The 21,948-nt window shown below is 40.0% G+C and overlaps 1 protein-coding gene across 1 annotated transcript in view; it reads left to right on the top strand.

Moving 5' to 3' along the window:
- The window catches only part of kcnd1 (potassium voltage-gated channel, Shal-related subfamily, member 1), a 74,645-nt gene extending 53,584 nt beyond the window's left edge, over positions 1-21,061 (top strand). Inside the window, exons 5-9 of the mRNA XM_005750404.1 lie at positions 7,294-7,456; positions 8,539-8,622; positions 14,965-15,060; positions 15,738-15,988; positions 16,109-21,061. Of these exons, the coding sequence (XP_005750461.1) occupies positions 7,294-7,456; positions 8,539-8,622; positions 14,965-15,060; positions 15,738-15,988; positions 16,109-16,316 (802 nt within the window). The 3' untranslated portion in view covers positions 16,317-21,061. The remainder of the gene's footprint in view (positions 1-7,293; positions 7,457-8,538; positions 8,623-14,964; positions 15,061-15,737; positions 15,989-16,108) is intronic.
- The last annotated feature ends 887 nt before the right edge of the window (positions 21,062-21,948 follow it).

Genomic DNA, 21,948 nt, shown 5'->3' with positions numbered 1-21,948 from the left:
GTGTGTGTGTGTGTGTGTGTGTGTGTGTGTGTGTGTGTGTGTGTGTGTGTGTGTGTGTGTGTGCATGCAGTAATACTCTTTGGGTCAGTGAATAAGATAAACCATTAAAGTCCTGTTTTTGTCTGAATGAGTTAAATATAAATCAGGCTTCATTGTGAGTCTGTGCCTTTGCACTCTGAGCACTATGTGAGTATGTACTCTATAATCTGTATACAATGTGTCTATGCATTATAGAGGAGGTGGCTCATAGGTTGACCATGCTTTATGTTTGAGATTATTTTCTGCTGAATGGCTGTGGGCCTTCGGGCCACTCTGGGTAATGTAGTTGGTTGACCTTTTGATCTTCTTTTCTTCTTCTTCATCTTTAGATCCACCATAGATCCATCCAGAGCTCTACGCCATATTTTTATAGATCTGCTTAAAAAGTACCTTAATTTATAAATAAGAAAAACAGGCCTGACTGGGGAACAAAAAATCTTCCACCTAATCAAACAGCCTCAGACACACTGAAGTTATTGAACCTTGATGCAAAAAAACAAAACAAAAAACTGATGCAAGAGAAAGAAAGTACAAGAACGCTGCATCGATTTTAATCATAGTGGGGAAAGTCTACCTCTGGCTGCAGGTTGTGTTTACTAATAGATAATACCTGGCTCTGATACAGGATGGAAAGAAATCTTAAATAAACGCACACTCAAGTATTGGGCCATGCTTCTTAATCTTTGAATTCAGGTGTTTTCAGTCGTATTGTCACAAGTGTATAAAATCACACACCTGGCCACGCAGTCTACTTTTACAATCATTTGGGAAAGAATAGGATGTGCTAAAGATGCGCAAATCAGTCACTTTGTGAAACGTCTCTCCTGTTAGATGTTCCACAGTCAAATATAAGCAATGTTATTGCCACACTGAAGTCTTTAGAAACCACTCTGTCACATTCTGCAGCGGCATTTCAGAGCAGTGGAGCTGATGGTGTAAATCTCACCAACAGTCTGCTGAATCAGTAACTGCAGACTGCCTGTGGCATTAACATCAGCACAAAGCTGTGCACCAGGAGCTTCAAGGCTTAGGTTTCCATGGCCGAGCAGCTTCTGCAGGCGCAGTGTTTAAGTGGCCCAGTACTTTAAATCCATCTGTTTTCTTACAGTTTACAGTCTTTGCAAAGAATAAAGTGAGGAGCTGCTGGCATGATGTTTCCAGAAGGATGGTGTTTGATACCACCAAAACATCCAAACAGAAACCATGTGGATAAATGAGGAAACAGGCGACATGTTCAAGTGGGAATCAGCGAGATTCGTAATTATAAATCATTTCCTGATTACATTTCATTGTAAAGGCTGTGGGCTGAGGACGCTGATGAGACTGTTTTAAGCCTTAATTTAAAACTTGAATTGATTTCTGTGACACAAAAATAAAAGATATGAACATATTTAATATAACTTTAGCTGCACATAAGTGCGACAGCTTTGTTTTATCTTTCAGACAAGTTGGTTCCATGTTTATTGGATCTGTTTCACCATGGTATGCCTCCATTCAACACACACTCCCTCAAACCAACAGGCAGCCGCATCAAAGCTAATTTATGGTCCATTAAAGGGGCACTGCGTGTAATGTTTGGCTCTGGACGGAGGGCCACTGCAGATTTACTGCTGCCGTCTGGTAGTAAAAACTCACAAACACAAGGAGGACGCTTTACAGCTACGAGAGAGAAATGGAGCGTGTGCGTGTTTGTTGGTATTAAAGGAGGAAAAGCTAAATATGTCTCATAATTTAGGTCCAGCAGTAAACAGCAAACGCACTATAATAACAGAAAGCAAATGAGCCATGATTGCATGACATTTATCAGACGTTGCTGTGCCAAGCTTTGCTGTATAAAAACGTTTCATACTTTATATTTGATTAGCTATAAGTTTGAAGACAAAGAAAACAGCGATCAGCAAAAACTGACGTGACAATCTTTCAACGAATATCCACAGAGTATTCAGTATATTGAATATTCAGCCTAGACTCTCTCAGCACAAAGACTGAAAACGATATTTAGGAGTCCATCCATCCATCCATCCATTCGCTTCCGCTTATCCTTTTCAGGGTCGCGGGGGCGCTGGAGCCTATCCCAACTGTCATAGGGCGAAAGGCGGGGTACACCCTGGACAGGTCGCCAGTCTGTCGCAGGGCCAACACACAGGGACAGACAACCATTCACACTCACATTCACTCGCACATTCACATTAGTGGCAATTTGGATTATCCAATTAACCTATCCCCACAAGCTGCATGTCTTTGGACGGTGGGAGGAAGCCGGAGTATTAAAGAATATTTCAGTTTTAGTAGAAATGCAAAAAACGAATTCAAAAATCACCGGCTGCTATAAAAGGTAGAAGATAGATTGAAAAGACAGCATCAGTCATTTTTTATTAAAAATGAAATCATTGTCAATCTGTAATTTCTTTTATATTTCACATTCACAGAGCTGAGATTTATTACTAAATATATTAATAATAAAAAAGATTTTAAAGTTTCAACCCAGAATATATTTAATTCAAGTTTATTTATTTAGCTCCAAGAGCATTATTGCTGCTTTATATTGTAAGGTAGACTCACAATAATACATACAGAGAAAAACCCAACAATCAAGTGCTTTGGCGACAGTGGGAAGGAAAACCTCCCTTTTAACAGGAAGAAACCTCCAGCAGAACCAGGCTCAGGGAGGGGCGGGGCCATTTGCTGTGATTGGTTGGGGTGAGAGAAGGAAGACAGGATAAAGACATGCTGTGGAAGAGAGACAGAGGTTACTACAGTCCCCATGATGCAGTCCTACAGGAGGCTAAGTCTACCTGCTATTTGGTTTGTGGGATACACCTGCATGTAGTGGATGTCAGTAATACTAACAGACAGGTATCTGCTTGAACCCAGAAAAGAAAAAGTTAAGCTCTATCTCTGTTGTCTCAAGCCCTTCTATCCAAAAACAGGAAAAAGGTCATGAACATTTGGGGTTAGCTGGCTTGATGAGTGATGTGCTGAATATTAGTTTCACAGCTGCTTAACTGATTTAAAGCGTTTGTATCATCCTCTTGTTACACCTGAAAATCCATTTGTGCTGCCGCCTGTAATACTGCAGCTTATAAATGTTGTTTTTCTGTATACGGCTGCGCTCACCATTTGAAAAAAAAAAATCATTTTACAAGTTTTAATGAGAATTTTGAAGCATCTGTGATAAGATGGCTATTAGAAGTTGGTTTGAATTGGATTTTTTCTGTAAATCCATACAAATCGCCAATGAAATCTAATTTAGTTTTCAACATTTGCGAGGAAATGTAAATTTGTTGTTGAACTGATTAAATTGCAGCACCCGCGGGGGGAAAAATGACTTGGCTGTTAGGGCACCTCTAATGATGGTAGCACCTGATGAATGTGCAGGCTCTTTCTTCCTTCTTCAACAATTGCATGAATCACAGGGTCCATAAAGTGCAGGCTAATGAGGCTGCTGTTCCAGCTGTACGGAGTTAAACAGCTGGCAGATGCTCCGGTCGGCCGTCTGCCCGTCACAGAGCGGTTCATTTCCATTTACATTCATTTGCATTCTGAGCTGTACTCACACGGCTGGCAGCAGCTCGTTGCCTGTTTTCCCATCTTGTTCTACAGCATCAGGAGTTGTAGGAAGTTGGCAAGTTTATGACTTCGCCCTTCATCAGTATTTTGGGTTAAAGTCCTGAACTATGCTGCTGTCTGAAAATGAGATTTCTGAGATGTTTTCTTTCTGCTCTGATGTTTTCTCCTGTGAAAATTTTGTGCCAGCACCACAGAAACAAAGCCAATAGGAGGTTATTTAGGCGCATGCTAATATCCTGATGGTGACGCTGCCACAGTCATAAAGACTTAGTCTACATTTGGAAGGGAACTGGCCTGGCATAAATCTACCACAGTGCACGAGCTCCAGAAAGGGAAGACTCACAACTTGTTTTTGTTTACTTAGCTTTAACATGTTGGTTAGATGTAGGCAGTAGGGTTTAGTCACTGTGTTGGTCTATGACGTTTGATCTTATAGTATCTGTGTGTCCTTGACCATGTGTGCTGTGCTGTTACGTCTGTGTTTTAGTGTTTTGCAGTTTCATGTGTCTGTATTTGTCTGTTTCCCTCACTGCTGTAGTTCTTTGTTACCTTTTATTAGATGTTACCTGTCGCTTTACTTCCACCTCCTTGCCTGCCTGTGTTTCATGTCAGCGTTTGTCCTCGTGTCCTCCATATGTTCCTCTTTGCATTTCCACTGTTGAGATCAAGACAAGCCTCGAGATGAAAACGAGATGAAATATAGTAAAATTTAAATATTAGTTTTGGGTATCGGACCCTAGGCTGTATATTTTTCTGTAAATTGCACACTTTTGACACATACATATGCTTTAAAATGTCATTAAATTGTAGTTTGTGCTTATTTTACAAACCTTGAAGTAAAAATTATGTAAAAACTTGAGAAATGATGAAGGAGGGAGGATCCAGATACAGGCCTCTCCGATGTTCAGGCTGAGTTCAGTTAGAGATCCGGCACAGATTCATCCTGGCTGTTTGGCCGCAGTCTGACGTCTCCGTCGATTCTTCTGAGTGCTTTTTGCCAACAATTACAGATGACTTCTGTTCCTCTCTGCCCTCTGTTATCTCCATTGATCTGCTCCCAGCTGCCAATATGTCTCCCGGCTGAGGACACTGGAGGTTCAGTAAAACTGACCCGCGTGCACGCCCTCGGCTCCCGGCGAATTACAGTCAGTGATGCACTCTCCTCAGCCAGGAGTCCAGTGAATTTAAGAATAAGCACAGAGCTGGGTGAAAGATGCATCTTAACAATTAACTGCATATCACTTAGCTAAAGTCATTTAGCTTCGGAGAGTGGAAAGTCGAGCAGCGAGAGGGCCTAAAAGATCCATATTAGTTGTTTCAGAAGTGTCTCACTCTGTCTTTGTGCTTTATGTGAGTGACACGGTGGGATGCAGGTCTGAGCTGATGTTTGGAAGTGTGGAAATTCTGGTTTCAAAAAGCAGAGGATCAGGTTTGGTGAGCGTGTTCTGGCTCATTTTAGGAGAAATAATCTACTTCCAGCTTCTCAAACATGGCTTTTAGCACACGGTGTTTGTCTTTCAGTACCACTGCATAATGTTTAGCTTTCAGAGTCCAGGTCATTTGAAATCAAGGCCTCGAACTAACCACAGAATAAACCGATTAATAGAGAAAAAAAGGAAATCAGCAAACACACACTGATACCACCGAAGATCTGTCTTTAACACCTCGATACAGAAATTTTGATCCAGTAAGAGAGCAGATAAGGAACCTGGGATTTTCTCGATGATTAAACTTCAGGATGTTCTGGCTCCATGCGGACCATCTCTGCACTTTATACCAGGAGGTAAAGTGTAGGGTATATGGACTATAAAGAAAAGCTATGAAGGAATGAGGGGAAAATGCAAATCATTCTGTGCAGTCTGTCAGTCAGCTGAATGCACTTCAGTACATGTGGAATTAGATTTAGAAAACAGGATTTATGCCAAGAATGAGAAGCAATTCATTATGAAACTCATCTTCAGGAGGAGCAACTGCACAGCTTTAAAATTAGCTTTAAAGTTTTGAAAAATAATAAAATGGCTTGTAAGATTTGAGCAGCACACAGCAGACAAGGTCGCGGCCTTATTTTGAGAAGGACGGATATATAATGCTGCAGGTACACGAGCAGAGAGCTGCAGTTCATTACCTACATATCTGATTTACTGTACAACCTGTGCTGATTTGCATATGTGTAATATAAAGAGTTAAATCCACAGTGAGACAGACACCAGTTAAAAAAACGGGAATGTGTTCTTACAAATTAATCATTTAATCAGCTGGAAAGAAATAATTTCTTTGAGTAATAATGATTGGTACACAGTTCACTGAGGACTTAATTATAATAACAACTTTATGAGAGATTTTACGTCTCTCTGGAGAAACTTTCTAAAATAAGGTTTTTGATGCTAAAAGAAGTACAAATAAACACTACAGCAGCATTTCAAAGTTATTGTGTGATAATGTTTCATTTCAGATCCTGATACAAAGTACAGGTAGGTTAGGAAGCAAAAAGGAAACGTTAACGAAACGTGGTGCAGTTTTTTTTAAAGATTTCCCATAAAATAAACTAAGCTAAAAAAAAAAAAAAGTGTAATTTTAAATGGATATATATGAATATTCATCTGACTCAGAGCCATTTACAGATCACTGACTCCTACTCAGAGACTGCAAATGAAACAATTACATAACTTCTGAATCCAAAAGTGGAAACCTGTCCAAACACCTTAAAACTTTCAAAAAGTAGTCCTGCTGTAAAGACGTTTTGAAAAATGACCTTTGGCTCCTTTGATCCACTTTTCCTGATGAGTTTATGGTTTCATCTGCCTATTTCAAGCCTTATTAAATATAACATGATGTTCATTTTTCCAATATGATCCCCTTTAACGTCAAAAAGCACAACAGAGCCAAGTATGCTTTATACTACCTTGTGATTAACCAACGGCTGTCATATGAGCACGCCGCGGCCCGTGATTTCTCAGGCTTATCTCTGCTTTAATAAAGCTAAGAAAACTTTTCAAAAATGAGACTTTGATGCATCATCCAACGGCACTTCTTAAACCGGAGGACCGATTGCTGATCATATCTCTCTGAATATTTACTTAAAGAAACAAAGTAAACAGGTGGAGCTGAGCATCAATCAGCTTCTAGCTGTTGACTGGTTTGTATAGTAAACTGTTGACTGGTGCAGCTGCAGGTTTCTCCCGTCGGTGTGTCTGAGCAGAATCACACAAAGCATCCTGGCCTCCTGCCAGCTCTCTAATCTCTTCCTCCTCCTCCTCTTACTTGTCCTCGTCTCACTACCTGTGATTTATGGCTGAGCACAATGAAAGGTGAAGGCCGCATGAGGCAGCGACCAGGAATTTGTGAGTGTGTGTGTGAGCAGCTTTTCAACACTGGCACTGTAATCTTGTGGAGAACTTGCCTATTTATCTTTTAACTAATACCACAGATTGAAAAAACCTCTAAAATCAAATAAATATCCAGTTTCAGTGATTCGTGTTAGTGGCAACATTTTCCCAGTATTGAACTTGTTTGTCTAAATTGTGTTTATATAGTAAATTGCAGCCTCAAAGTTTATTGGAGAGACATAATGCTATTTATGTGATGATCACCATAAAGAAGTCTTCTTCTTGCTCAACCTCCTGCTTGGAATCAATGGATTCATTTATTCGGAAATTTCATATGAAAAACGTTTTCTCTCTGCAGATATGGAGACATGGTTCCAAACACCATCGCAGGGAAGATCTTTGGATCGATCTGCTCTCTGAGCGGCGTCCTGGTGATCGCCCTTCCTGTACCTGTCATCGTGTCCAACTTCAGCCGGATCTACCACCAGAACCAGAGAGCGGACAAGAGGAGAGCACAGCAGGTCTGATTCTGACGTTTCAGTATCGAGCTCAAAATAGTCTAACCAAGAAGTAAGACTGCAGCTTCTAGGTTCTGATGCAGGTTTAAGACAACACAAATAAAAACCATGTAACTAAACATCCACCTTTGACCTCTTCAAGCTCCACCCATCCATGTTGTGTTCTGGGATGAGTCTAATCAGATACTGTGGCCTTTAAAACAAAATCCCTTTATGATTAAAGTTGGCTGAAAACTTTTGTTTTCAGAGATACCTCATTTCAGCCATGCATTGATTCATTTACTCACTGAGCAGTTATCTTTTGACTGAGGTCTAGCGAACATCTAACAGGCCAAGGAAACCCTTTAAGGCCATCTCCTCGAACATCTCCTTTCAGTGCTTCCGTTCTGGCCACTTGCCATCTAGGATCGACACCGGCGTGAAAAATCAGGTCATTTTTTTGCTTTTTGGGTGGAGTCATAAAATGTTTAATACACTGCACAAACAGAAATAGCAAATCAAGATAAGCAGCGTCGCTGCTTCATCCCACTTTTGATAAATGAAATCAAAATATGTTGAAACTGTGTGCTGCTTTGTCTGTGTGGGTTCTCAGCCATCCAGGTCAAGATAATCTAAGTTTCTTGGAGATTTTTCTCTCATCCAAGAAGCTTCTTCAGTTCTAAGTTCACTGAACTGTGCTGCTTTCTTCTCCTGGTGTTGTGCACCTCTGGCACGATGACCAATACTGCACCCAGCCAATAGGAGGCAGCTGTGATATTTTGGCTTGACTTCTGTGTAGCTGTCATGCCCATCAGTTTTCATTTTTATTCTTTGGGTGCACCCTAAACGTACATGTGGTGCATCTTTATGCTTCTATTGTATCAGCTGAAAAAATAACGTTTTATTAAAAAGCACCTTTAAAGCCCGAAAACTGGAGCTTTGCAGCAAAAATTGCAATTCACCTGAAAAATTATGAGTTTAGAGACAGATGATGTGCTCCTCTACAGTGTGTGTGTGTGTGTGTGTGTGTGTGTGTGTGTGTGTGTGTGTGTGTGTGTGTGTGTGAGGCGCTGACGCTGCTGTTTTCCTGTATTTCTGTCAAACAGAAAGTGCGCTTGGCTCGGATCCGCATGGCAAAGAAAGGAACAACCAACGCCTTCCTCCAGTACAAAGAAGACCGAGGGCTCAGGGTGAGACGCACAAACATGGACGCAGACACTCACACTAACAGTGGATGATTTCTCACTGTCAAGGAAGAAGGCTGGATTACACTCAGGTTAACTCAGAAAGTTGTGGAAGGGTAAGGAGAGATAAAGGGACTAAAGACAGAGTGAAAAACACAAAGCCACATAAACCACAACAAACAAGATAAAATCAAATAAAAGTACACCCAGAGAGAAAGCTGGCTGATGTGTGGGGCCAAACTTTATAACTGTTAAACCCACAAATAAATCTGAGCCTGCAAATAAATTTTACATGAGATTTCTTAACGAGGCATCAAATGTGCTGACTTTCAGCAGCTGCGAAAATTTGCCTTGACCTGAAGCATCTCGGTCTGTTCAGTAAAAACCACCATGCACGAGGCCTCATCAGCTACATGTAGTTTCTCACTTTCCTGTAGTTTGCCCACAAGTGTCCCACACACAGATGTGTGCAGTATACTGTGAACAGAGAGATCTTCAGGCCACATGTACATGCAATAAATTTGGGGATGACGATGTTTACTTCTGCATACATCATCCAGCGTTATAAATACCTTCATCATCCATCATTTGCTCTGTAATAAGATTTCCAGGATGTTTGACCTTTAAATTCAGGAAATCTTTGTCCTCCTTGGTTTTGCTAATCATGACAGCACTGTTACAGGCATGCATCCACTCCATAAGCATAATGTATGTGAAGGAGCTACTGCAGACCAACACCTTTAGGACCACAGATATCTGAATCCATAATATGGTTCACTAGGATTCTGCTGAGCATGACTTATCTATACTTTAGCTGCAGTGAGCTTGACTTCTCACAATGCATTTCATGGCCCTGTCACGGTGCTGGGTTGGTTGACCCAGTGCTTGAGTTCAATATATCTGGATGGTTTATGATTTATGTTTAAATTAATTTAAGCTCATTCTGTTTTCCCCAGGTTGCCCTGTTATAGTTCATTGTTTATCAGATTCCCCTTGTGTCTTCGTCTCCCTCGCTCTTCATGTGTTTCACTAATGTCTTTGTCTTTGTTTGTGTTTCCCCCAGCCATCATGTTCTGTTTCCATGTCTCATCTCCAGTTCCCTTTTCCCTCTGTATGTTTATAGTGAATGTGTTCCTCTTTGGTTCGTCATTTTAAGTCTTTTAAGTCTTAATGTTTCCTGTTTTATTTTGAAGGTCTGGTGTTCCATGTTCAGTGTGTTTAGTTTCACTTCCCTGTGGCGTCATTCTGTCCATTCTAATCAGCTGTTTCTCCGTGTGTTTCCACTTCCCCTGATCACCTCCTTTATGTATTCAGTTTTCATTCCTCATCCGTTTGTCCTGCTGTGTTTCCAGGTGAATGTATTCATGCCGAGTCTTCATGTTTCAGGTGTCCGTGTCCACTTTTAAGCTTTAGTTCACCGAGTTTAGGTTTCGCCCTCGCCCTGCCCTTTTGTTTGTATTATTTTTGACAGCCTTAATAAATGGCTCATGTTTTTTTGTCTCTTCGCATGTCTGCACTTGAGTCCATCTCCTCACTCCACACTTCAGCTTCTGCGACTGTGACACGCCCATCTTTGACTCAGCTATACAAATAAGTCCCTGTGATTTACACGACTAAAATGATATTTTCCCCTCTATTTGTGTTTATAATTTCCCTCAAATAACACATTTCACCGTCATGTTTAGCTTTAAAGCTCAGTGGACTTAATAAATATGTTCAAACTGTCTAGCAAAATTCATTCTATATTTTTGACATTACACCAGCTAAAACTATAAGCCTGGCTGTTTTTATTTTAATGACCGACACTAACAGAACTCAAAAAGAAAGTCAAGCTTGAAGGATTTCCGACTCAAAAACAGGACCGTGACAATTATTACAGTGAAATGTATTAATTGTGTAAATATAGCTATTTTGTAAAAATGTGGATTTTGTCCATTAACAATGTTTTTCTTAGAAAATAGTAAATCCATCTATCAAACGGCAGGTACCAGTGACTATCCAGAGTTTTTCTGAAAGTTTGAAGATTTACTTGTGAGTTGTTTTCTTCGAAATCCCCCCAAACAGTCAATGTCATTTTAGTTATCATCTGCAAATTGAATTCAGTATTTAATTTTTAGAAAAGTGAGCTGCAGATTTAATGAGTTTTGACATGCTGAGGTGAGGCAAGACTAAGAGAGAGGCAGCAAAACAAAGAGCGCCTCAGACCCTCAGACAGACGAAGAGCTGCTGCTTCAGCAGTTTGGTGATTCACTAATAAGAAGCGCATGAGGAGAGTTTCCCCAGCAGCAACTTGGCAAAAGCGCAGTGGAACCTGATCACTGTCCACAGATGCAACAGACACAAACAACAACGTACTGTGAAGATTTAAATCAGACGGTTAGATACTTTACTGATCGCACAAGGCAAATTCGGTAGTTTCAGGATCCTGCACAGGTTGTTGTTTTGCACATAACAAACGGCAGCTAATTGGTGTTTTTTCCTAGACACATAGAAACCTTTCAGATGAAACCTCAGCAGGATGAAATAACCCTGAATGCTAATTAGAGTCTTCTGATATCATCTTACATTTCGTTGACAGATACACCTGCAGATTAAGATTTTACATTAAACACATGATCAGAATAATTAAAAAGCAGCTGACAACCGAAACAGTTTTAATATAATATTTCGGCATTAACCCACAAGAGCCAGACCCATTTTTACAGTCAGGAAAACTATGAGAGAGTAAATGTTAAAACTGATCAGGAACTTTCCTCAGCGTGTAAATGGGCCCATGCTTCATCAAAGATACTGCTGTCCCAAAAAAGCTGCCCTGTGGTGAATCATATTATGAGTTTATGGCTCAGTCGCACTAGAGTAAGAATTCAGTTTATAAATGCAGACAGATTTAGTTTGCAATCAGTCACAGTTGATCTGGCCCAATCAGCACAACTCATCTGTGGTCGGTCTGTTTGCATAGGGGCCGTAAACCGGTTGCATCCTGGCTATATTTCTACATAAAAGCGAGGTTGCTGAGTGCCAATGTCATTTTTCTCTTGAATTTGTATCCTCCAGCAACTACATCTCTATTTGTGCAGGAATTTCAGAATGTTTATTTCAAATCTACGAGGTTCTAGCCTGACTCTGAATGAAAGAAGTTAGTTAATTTAGTTCAAACTCTGTTTAATGGGAATTTCTGCGTATGTTGATGGCAACAGATGGTAAAAGTTGCATTAATGTTGGCCATTCATGGAGACTCCAAACACTGTTGCCCCAGTGCGACTCTGGTTTTAGGTCATAGTGAGATGTTTGTTAGTTCCAGCTCCTTGAATGGATGCTTGTTAAAGAAACCTTTGGCATCACATTTAAACAAACTGGGTGAGCCTACAGCTTTAGCACCTTAGATCCAGCTGTTGTTTGGGACGCAGCAGAAAAGCCAAATTAAAATAAATAATCTGAAACTCTAAATAGGGCAGCTATCTCTCGGTGTCCAGTACTGCACCATTTTTGCATCTTTTCCTTGTATATATTTTTCTAAAATGCTAGTGATGCTAGCTATGTGACAGAACAGCCATACTTAATGTGATTAAAGATGTCCTTTAGTTTCCACTCTAAACTTCCATTTAAATACCAATAACTGTCCAACATTTTCAGAGAAAAGAATGGTTTCTTTTTTTTTGTTATAATTTCAGAACTCACATAATTTGTTGGGGTGTGAGGAGTATGAAAGATTCAGAGGAGCCCTCGGCCTTTTAGTCTTGTTCCTATTTACTAGATGGATGCATCGCACAGTGTGAACCTGCAGGAATATTTTTATTACATTCTGAAAATAAACTGGATCTAAATCACTGCAGATCTGAGGAACTTTCTTTTTTTATCTTTCAGCTTAATCGTGACTCAGACTCTCAGTTTTTTCTTCAGTCCAGAGGATGAAAGATTCACCGGGTTTAAATGTTTTATCATGAAAACGGCTTTAGGCTCCAGGTAGAGGGTGAGTGGATGGGTCTCACACGGAGACTCACACAGATATTGTTGAGTCTTAATCTCTCTGCTGCACTGAGCCAAAATGAGGGATGACTGCTGGATTTAAAGAGTGCATAATGAGGGTGAAGAGGAAGAAAAATGGGGTGCAGAGAAAGTGGCGAATACATGGAGAAAGGGAGGAAATCTGTGCTACAGGGCAAGAAGAGAGCTTCATTTTTCTTCATCATAACACATGAAAAAAAGTTTAGGGAAATAACAAAACTCAATTAAAAGCCGGCTGAAAAAAAAAACAAAGCAAAATGAGAAAGAGCGAGATAAAGGTGATTAAAATAAGAAGAAAAGAGTCTTAAAGATGTCGATCAGCTCTCAGTTTGGCCTTTTAAAACATGAAAGGAAAACTTTTGCAGTTGTTTCTTATTAATGTGGAGAAATGTGAACTGAAGATGAGTTACTGATAAAAAAAACTAAATTCTAGGAAAAGAATTCTGCATTTTAAATCAAAGATTTGTCTCAGGAGACTGAGCCAAAGGGAAGATTATGAGCTCATTCAAATCCAGTGGTGGAAATCACACAGTCTCAGCATTAAAAATGACTCCTTTACAAGTGCAAGCAAATATTAGTTAAAAAGTTACTGTTTAAAGTGCATGTATGCAGAAGGCTCTTTTTGCTGCATTATTAATCTTTTATTACACGCAGATTATTTAACTGTGACAGTTTAGAAAAGCAGTTATTTTATTATATCCTCAGTATGAGCCGTCAGCTGTTAGAGGAACGCTTCATAAAAGTGGTGAAAACACAGAATGGTCCTTCTGAACAGGTGTGCCGTCTTATGTGGGCCTGTACAGCAGCTTTATCCCTCAGCCCGCCGCCCCACATAATCAGACAATGTCCCACATTTCACAAGTTTATGAAAGTAAACTCATGAGTCTCATAAGAAACACGTACCTCAAAAATAGATGTTCTGATCTATTTATGCTTCCCCTGCTGCAAATAAGATGAAATGATTAGAAGACAGAGCAGCAGCTGAAATAAGTTCGAACAATAATGCAAAAAGAGAAAAAAACAAAGCACAAACGCTGAAGCTTACTGATTAACACATTCACCATGAAAATCCCTGAATAGTTTCCAGGTGGAAAAATGAAACTCAGTAGGTCACAAACCCGGGTGGTGTAAAGAAAGGCATCTTGAATCCATCCTTTGTAGGGACCCTTGGGAAATAAAGGAGTGGCTGAAAGTACCTTCATTTAGTTGGAGTTGGGAAAACTGTATTCAAATAAATGGACTGTTTCTGTTCAGGAATAGTTGGCAGCTTTGTGCTTATTCAGGAGGTATCAAAATTTGAGAGCATCTCAAATTTTTCTCATACCCAGTGGAAAAGAAGTCATATTTGAGTAAATGTTCTCATTTTCCTTGTATTTTGCCTCCTCTACTTTTATTTTCACCTAATTTCATTTTAAAAATAAGATTTGTTATTTTGTTACATTTTCATTTCTTGTGTCCTCAGGTTCTTTTACTTTTACATTGCAACTGTTTCCTCTTATGAAGCACTTTGAACTTTTGTCACGTGTATGAAGTGTTATGCAGCTAAAAGTTCGTTTGTGCCCGTCGACCAGCTTGTCGACAATCAAGTGTTTCCTGACAATGTGACCAGTAGCATGTAAAAAATGTTTTCATTTGCCTGGAAAACTCCAGGCATCATTACAGCCTGGAGCCAACACATTCAAGGAATTAATACTTGTTTGTTTTTTATGCCGATGATGCGAGTTTCTACATCACATCCGACTCATCTCAGCTTTATCTCTTTCCTCTTTCTTCAGTAAACCTTTAAATGCAGATAGTTTTCATTTCCAGAGTCTTACTTTAGTCATATTTGATTTGGTGTAATATGATATATATGATAAAATATGATATAGATAACAGATATGTAGCTTTAAAACCCGTTCTCCTTTTCACTACTTTAGCACCACTGTACATATTCCTTTAACAAACAGCAAACTCAGCTCATTTGCACTCATGTTTTATGAGCATGAGTGCAAATGAGATTTAACACTGCACTGGATTGCTCAGGATCAAACATAGCAGACCCAACATAGAAAGTGATTATTGTGGTTTTACTGGTCAAAGAAGCAAACAAAGACCAGTATGAGCCTACAAATATTCATTGAATACATGAATGTGTTGATATTTGACATTAAAAAGAGGAACTGAACTTAAGTTTTTGTAGAAAGAAGTGTTGATCATAAGAGAAATCCTTATTATTGAATTCTGCAAACAACCTTATTAAGGACGTTTGTTAAGAGAACCTCAAAGTGTGAAGCTGTCATCACCAATTCTACAAAACAGTCTATTTATTAAACAAATTTTATTACGTGTGTGTATTTTCAGGGTCGTGACAGCGATAGCACAGCTCTGTGTGTGAAGAACAGATCGGCTTTCGAGCACCAACACCACCACCTGCTGCACTGTCTGGAGAAGACAACGGTGAGGTTTCAGACATTTAATTTCCCTCAGGACCATCAACTATTACATCTTATGCAGACAGACCTCAAGCTGCCTCTTACTTTTTTGAACACCAGTTTAAAATATCTTCAGCAGTTCTTTGTCTTTGTACAAAGCCTTAATATAAACTCTGTTTCTGATCCTAGAAACAGAAGCTGGATAAACAGACTCACCAAAGTTTCCTTTAAGTCGCCCTTCTGGATTCTCTCAGTACATTTTGAAATGTACATTTCATTCAGCCCTTTTCATCCATGCCATTAAAATAAGCTTACAGTCATTCAGTGTAGAGAGAGAGATATTTTAGCTTCACTTTTTAAGACGGTCAGCAGTCACAGACTGAAGATCACACATAGATTAATGAACAGAAGAATTTCAAGAGCTTCATCTGGAAAAACTAAAGACAAAAAGACAATCATATGCAGAAAACACCCTAAAAATAACACAAATATCCCAAAAATAAAAGAAATGAGAAGAAAAAATATACTTAAGAGACTGTAAAACTGTAACATACAAATTAGGCCACAAAAATATGCAGAGGCAGAAAATCACAAAGATTTCGATTTACGACTTCAGAGAAATGCAAAAGCGCATCTTCCACAATCCACACATGCAAGATTGAAACTTCAGCTGACCTCCCTCCTTCCTGCCTCTGCTTACAGAACCATGAGTTCACAGATGAGATGACCTACAGCGAGCTGTGTATGACTGAGTCAGTGGGCTTCAGGACCAGTCGCAGCACTTCTCTATCCAGCCAGCAGGGGGCACAGAACAACCCCACCGGCTGCTGCCCGCGCAGGGCCAGGAGGCGAGCCGCCATGCGCCTGGCTAACTCCACTGCATCAGTCAGCCGGGGGAGCGTCCAGGAACTGGACACCCTGCATATCAAAACAACCTCCATACCGCCACAAACGTAAACACAGATGCTATAATCAGATAAAGATACACACCTGCGTATCTAAATTTATCACACAAATAAAAAAACAACCTTTTGCTTATCTTATCTTTTCTTTTCTCTTTTTCTTTATTTCAGTCGTTCCAGTCTGAACGCCCAGGCTGACAACCTAAAGCTGAACTGCGGGGAACAAGATTTCACTGCTGCAATCATCAGCATTCCCACGCCGCCGGCCAACACACCGGACGAAAGCCTCCCCCCGTCGCCTGCCCCCATCCCCGGCATCCTGCGCAACACCCGAGCAACAGCTTTTACCCATGAAACCGTCAAAATCTCCTCCTTATAACCTCCAGCTCCACACATGACACCCCTCCTGACACCCCTCCGCCCCACCAGCCACTTTCCCAGTGAACTTCCTTTGAACCTCTGATCCTGGATCTGGGGCGCTGCTAGCTGAAATATCGGGAAGAAAATACTCAGATTGATTCCTGACTGATTGCTTTAACTTCCACATACATTTCGCTGGTTACATGGATTAAACGGTCGTATAGCTAAAACGGCAGGTGAGATGGGAAGAAAAATGTACGACCACATCCAACGACAACTGAAAAATAAGAACCTCAAAAAAAAAAAAAAGCTCAAATCAAAAGCTACAACTTCATGAACGAAGCAAAAGACCTTCTTAAACCTTTAGGATCCACCCTCATGCATTTTGTCTCCTTGCACACATTTGATCCGCCTTGCACAGTTTTGACCTTTTAGAGCTCATTGCACAAACCCATGAAGGGTTCAACCTGAAACATCAGTGGAAAAGAAGCCAAGACTCCAAAAGTCATCCCAAACTGGCTGATGGTTTGGCTGGCTTCGGTTTCCCTCCTTCAGAGGAGGCATGCTAAATGACTGCTGACGACAGAAGTTTTATTTTTCAGTGTAAACTCGACATGAATGGACTGAGTGGTTTTATAAACACAAGAGAGCATTGCCTGTTGCTTTGGGAGGGACCAACAACCACCAGAGGATCATTTAGAACAGGCTGGTCTAGTTATTGGTAAAAGATTTAATGGAGATGACCTGTAGACAACCAAATAACCCTCAGCAGCTTGAAGGGCCATATCTAAGACATTTTGAGGTTTTTATTTTCTTGTAGGAAACGTGTGCCGGAACTTTTGTTTTCTTTGGCTGGATTTCTTTTCATTCCAACGACAGACTACATGTTGAAGCCTGAATGGAGCGACAGTGCTGCACAGCTAAGTTCACTTCTGGATCTCTTTTGCTTGAAACATGAAGGTTTAAACTCTAAACAAAAAGCTGAAAGACTCATCTGCACTCATCTGCACTCATCTGGATTTTTGAAGAGTTTGTGGACGAGCTCTCTGACAGTTCTCGCTGAGCAGCTGAAGGTCTCATATTTAGAAAATCAAGGAAATCATGAAGGGGAACTCTTGATCACTTGAACTTCAAATAATTTGGGAAGCTCAGTGAAACCCAATAATCTTTGTTGAGCAACTCGCAAAACTACACTGGGCAGTCTGCATCTTTAAGGAGCTGGTCTGAGCAGCACTGGACTCACCTGGTTTTCTAAATAAACTGTGGAGAGTTAAATTAATGGTCCTGGACTGGATTACTCTGGTCTAGTCTGACTGTAGCTCTGAAGTGTTTGTCAGTGTTGACACTAACGCCCAGACCGGGATCAAGAGCCTTTTACCTTTCAAAATATGCAACATTACAACAAGCAGGAAAATAGCATCAACAAATGAACAGAATAATATTAATAACAGTTATAATGTGTGTGTTTAAAACTACAGTAATTATTGCAGGGAACAAAGTGTAAAGCAACTAAAAAAATGCATTTGTTATGCGATCTTTCCACTGAGAGAGAACATAACGAGTATTCTGCAATAGATTTGAAGGGGAAAGGAAACGCCGACACTGAAAGCTCTTTAAGCGCTGAGAGTACGTTCGCCCCGACGACGGACACTTTGGAAGAAAAAGGCTTGTTTTTCACATCTTTGCTGAAGTGGAAAACATCCACATGAGCAATGATTCACGCTTGTTTATATCATTAATCCTCTGTTTCTTCTGTAATGTCTTCATGCTTTTAAAGGCTTTAATACGAGTAACTCATCCACAATATTTATAGAGCTTATTTAATCTTTTGCCAACATGCTCTTATAACATAAGGTAATGTTATGATGCTAAACTAAAGTTCCAACAAATGAGAAACTTTTAGAATTTTTAGTTGTTTTATTTCTTTTAAATGTATAATCCAATTAAACAAGTCATGATGCTTCTTTACAAATAGTTGTTTCTCTGAGCACGAGGCTGCCAGTGACATTCAAAAGTGTGAACATCTATCAGCTGGACAGTAAGTCAGCTAAGTATGCTACTGTTAATGGATCGGGCGAGTCCGTTTTTAAACCAACAAAATCACTTCATAACTGTAAAAGAAATGTTGTTGATACACCTGGTAATCATGTTTACACTTGTACTGAAACCGCTCTGCGACCAGACTGAGACGCCTCCTCCGGGGTCACACAAGTGAGATATAATGTTCACATCTGTGCAATCAAACTGCACCAAATAAGAAAATGAACCAGAGTTCAATTTGAACAGACTAAACAGGGCATTTGTACACAGTCTTTACCTTACATGTTCAAGAGAGACGGCATCTGGCATCTGAACGCTGACAGAGAGGAATCTGTGCGAGAGTCTCAGTCTGTTATCAGCTAAATCCACAAAAATCTAAATCTAGTATAACTAAAATAATGATCACAACTCTACAAATAAGGGATTTGAAGTTGAACATTAATGTTTTTACTTCTTAGTATGCAGGCGGAAAGAAATGGTAACTCAATATGAGTTTAACTGAGTTCAGTGCACTGATTTGAGTAAAATAAAGGCTCTGCTTGCATCTATGGAAGCATGTAGCGTCAGCGCTCACTGGGCGGAGACTCGTGCTCAGATGTGTTGAAAGTTACCCTTTAAATATACGTCAGCACGTGCATTCAAAACCATACATGCTTTTTCAAGAGTGGACGCCGTCGGCCACGTGTGAGCTCAGCCGTGAGCGATTTGTTGAAGCGTTTCCTTGAACCATTTAAGAGCGAGTGTGAATGCGTGACACACAGACAGAAGACAAGAGGTACATACTGTAACATATTTTGTATCATAAACTTTCACCCGCATCTTCCAATCAAATCCTCAAATCTAAACAAAAAAAAGATAAAAATAGAGAAAAAGAAAAAAGAGATGAAAGTCATCGGGTATCTGACTGGCGTTCCTTCGTGCATGAGCCTCGTACAGTAGAAGTAGCACTACTGATCATAGGAATTTATAAAGCATATCAGAGAAAAAAAAGAGAAAAAAACACGACATAGTGGGGAAGAAAATCTCATCATCTGTTCTTTTGCATGACGACTCTTATTGTTTTCTCTCCTGCCAGTTGTTGGTTTGTTTTCCTCATCCCCTCTGTCCCTGAATCTTTTCAAGACGAGTGTTTGCACCACCGAGCAGTTAGATTACCGAGAAGCAGATTATTATCAGTGAATCATTCAGGCATGTTCCTCGCCAGAATGCAAAGTGTGTATGCGCGAGGTCGGGCGGCTGTTTGTGCGTGTACGTGTGAATGCGTGTATGTGTTCGTATGATGAGCAGTCACAAATATGCATGGATACCGTTATAGGTATTTTATCTGTTTTCTCCTGTAGTTTAACGAGAGAGCGGGGACTGGACGGACGGGCTGGACGGATCTTTGGCTTGTTTTCTGAAATACCTTCGCAGTCTCAATGTTTTCGCTTTATTCTGTAGCTATGGCCTCCAGCTGGCATCCACCCCCCCACTGTCCGTGTCGAATGACAATTACACAAAAAAGGAGCATTGATACCCACTTGCGTACTCTTTAAGTCAGTTATTATCAAACTTAAATATAGGTTGTGTTAAATTAGCCAGCTGATACGCTGTTGCCTCTTTGGCCTTCTGACTTTTTTTTTTTACATTTCCTTTCCCTTACACGTTTCTTTTAATTATTATTACTTTTAAATTCCAAAACTGTGAAGCAAGTTCATTTTTTAAGTTGATATAAATCCAGTGTTATTTCATGAGTTATTTCATTGAACCTTGAACCTTGAACCTTGAGTGAGGTACTGTCACTCATGCAGATGCTGATGGGTGGAGCCATGGCTGGGATTCATGGCTTGACTGTAATTTACTGGGGTCTGCTGTTTAATGTCATGTTGCTTTGTTGTCTTTGGAAATCAGGAAACATCTAAATTTAAATTTGAGCGTCCTGCTTTGGTAATTTAGTCCTGTCATAAACCTTCATAGAGATGTAATATATACGTTTCAGTCATGGCTTAGAATGGGACATACGTGTAGTGATTCAGGGGGTGACGCTGTCCTGGGGACTGGCCTGACCATGAGATGTAATAATCACGGTTTAAGTGTAGTGATTACCGCAGTCATAGATTTTACTGTGATTGGTCGGCAGGTCCAAATTCATCCATTAACCCCCCCCCTCCAGTCAGATGTTCTCTGTATGTCACAGTTTCAGCACGAGGTTTAAAGAGCAACCTAATAATTCCAGTTATTAATGAGAAATGTAATGAGATGAAATTAAATGTAATGTAATAATGAGAAAATAACAATTTTCCTTAATGCTGTGTTTAGATTTATAAGCAACAGGAATCTCCTGATAAGGATCCGGAGTCTTGGGGAAAAATATAAACTGTTCTTTCTGACTCTGTTTACTGCTTACACTGTTATATGTTTCCAGAAGCCCAAAGGCTACTCATGGAACCAGAGTTATGTGTGCAACAGATTTGATGAATGTGTGAAAGACTGTTTCCAGTTAAAACTGGGTGTTAAGTTGCTCTTTAACTTATTTATGTTGCTTTGAGAATGATGTGGTGGTTCTAAAGCATTTGAGCACAGGTAATTCAATTTAAATGTCACTTTTTTTTAAATGTCAGGTGAACCTGACTGAAGCACACTGGTCTGATCCTGAGGTGACACAATGGGAGCTTAGATGAGATGATCAGCAGCATTTCAGACGCCTCAGAGTTAAAGTGATGATGTTCAGTCTCAGAGAGAGAGTGAGGAGCGATGGATGAATGACGGAGAAAACAGCATTAAAGCACAGAGGTGTATATTCCATTCCACTAATAAAGACAACAGAAATCAGAATGTGGTGTGCTGCGTTTGTTCCTCAACATTTATCCGTCACTGTTACAAACTGCTCGTGCAGGTCCAGCAGTTTGTAACAAACCCCAAACTGTCCAAAATTCCCCAGAATCGCTGTTGGCTCATTATTTCTGGATCTATTTTGTATCTAACTTGTGAGCTCTAGCATCAATGGATTCAGGGTAAAACACTGACCTCTAGTGTTGTGTATACAGATTACAAGCCACTGTGTTTCCTTTTACCCCTTATTCTGACATGGACACTTAGTGCCCTGTACCAAATTTTGTTACCAGATAAAATGGTACAGAAATCTGCAGGCACATTTGCAGATTCACATAATAACAAATATGTAAGAGGTGCTCCTGCAAATATCACAGAAACAGCCATCATTTTAAAAGGGATCTGATATAATCGAGCTCCTGGTTTTCAGAAGTTTCTCTGCTTTTCACTCATTTTCAGTCGACTCCTGATATCTGACCATTTTCAGAGGATTATTTTGTCACTTGTTGAAGCACTGAACACTGACCTAGGAATCAAGGCACCTAATTCAAGGGATTGATGTTGTGTCTACACATAGCATACATTTTCACTGCTATGCAGATGACACCAAACTTCAAGATTCAAGATCCTTTATTTGTCACACAAATGTCGCATAAATATACAAATACAACACGCAGTAAAATGTGTCCTGACATATATATACTTTATCTATCTATCTATCTATCTATCTATCTATCTATCTATCTATCTATCTATCTATCTATCTATCTATCTATCTATCTATCTATCTATCTATCTAT

Source organism: Pundamilia nyererei, unplaced genomic scaffold (assembly GCF_000239375.1).
Source record: "Pundamilia nyererei isolate P.nyererei 1_Seehausen unplaced genomic scaffold, PunNye1.0 scaffold00273, whole genome shotgun sequence".
In the NCBI taxonomy this organism is placed as follows: Eukaryota; Metazoa; Chordata; class Actinopteri; order Cichliformes; family Cichlidae; genus Pundamilia; species Pundamilia nyererei.
This window is presented reverse-complemented; position numbering and strand designations above follow the sequence as displayed.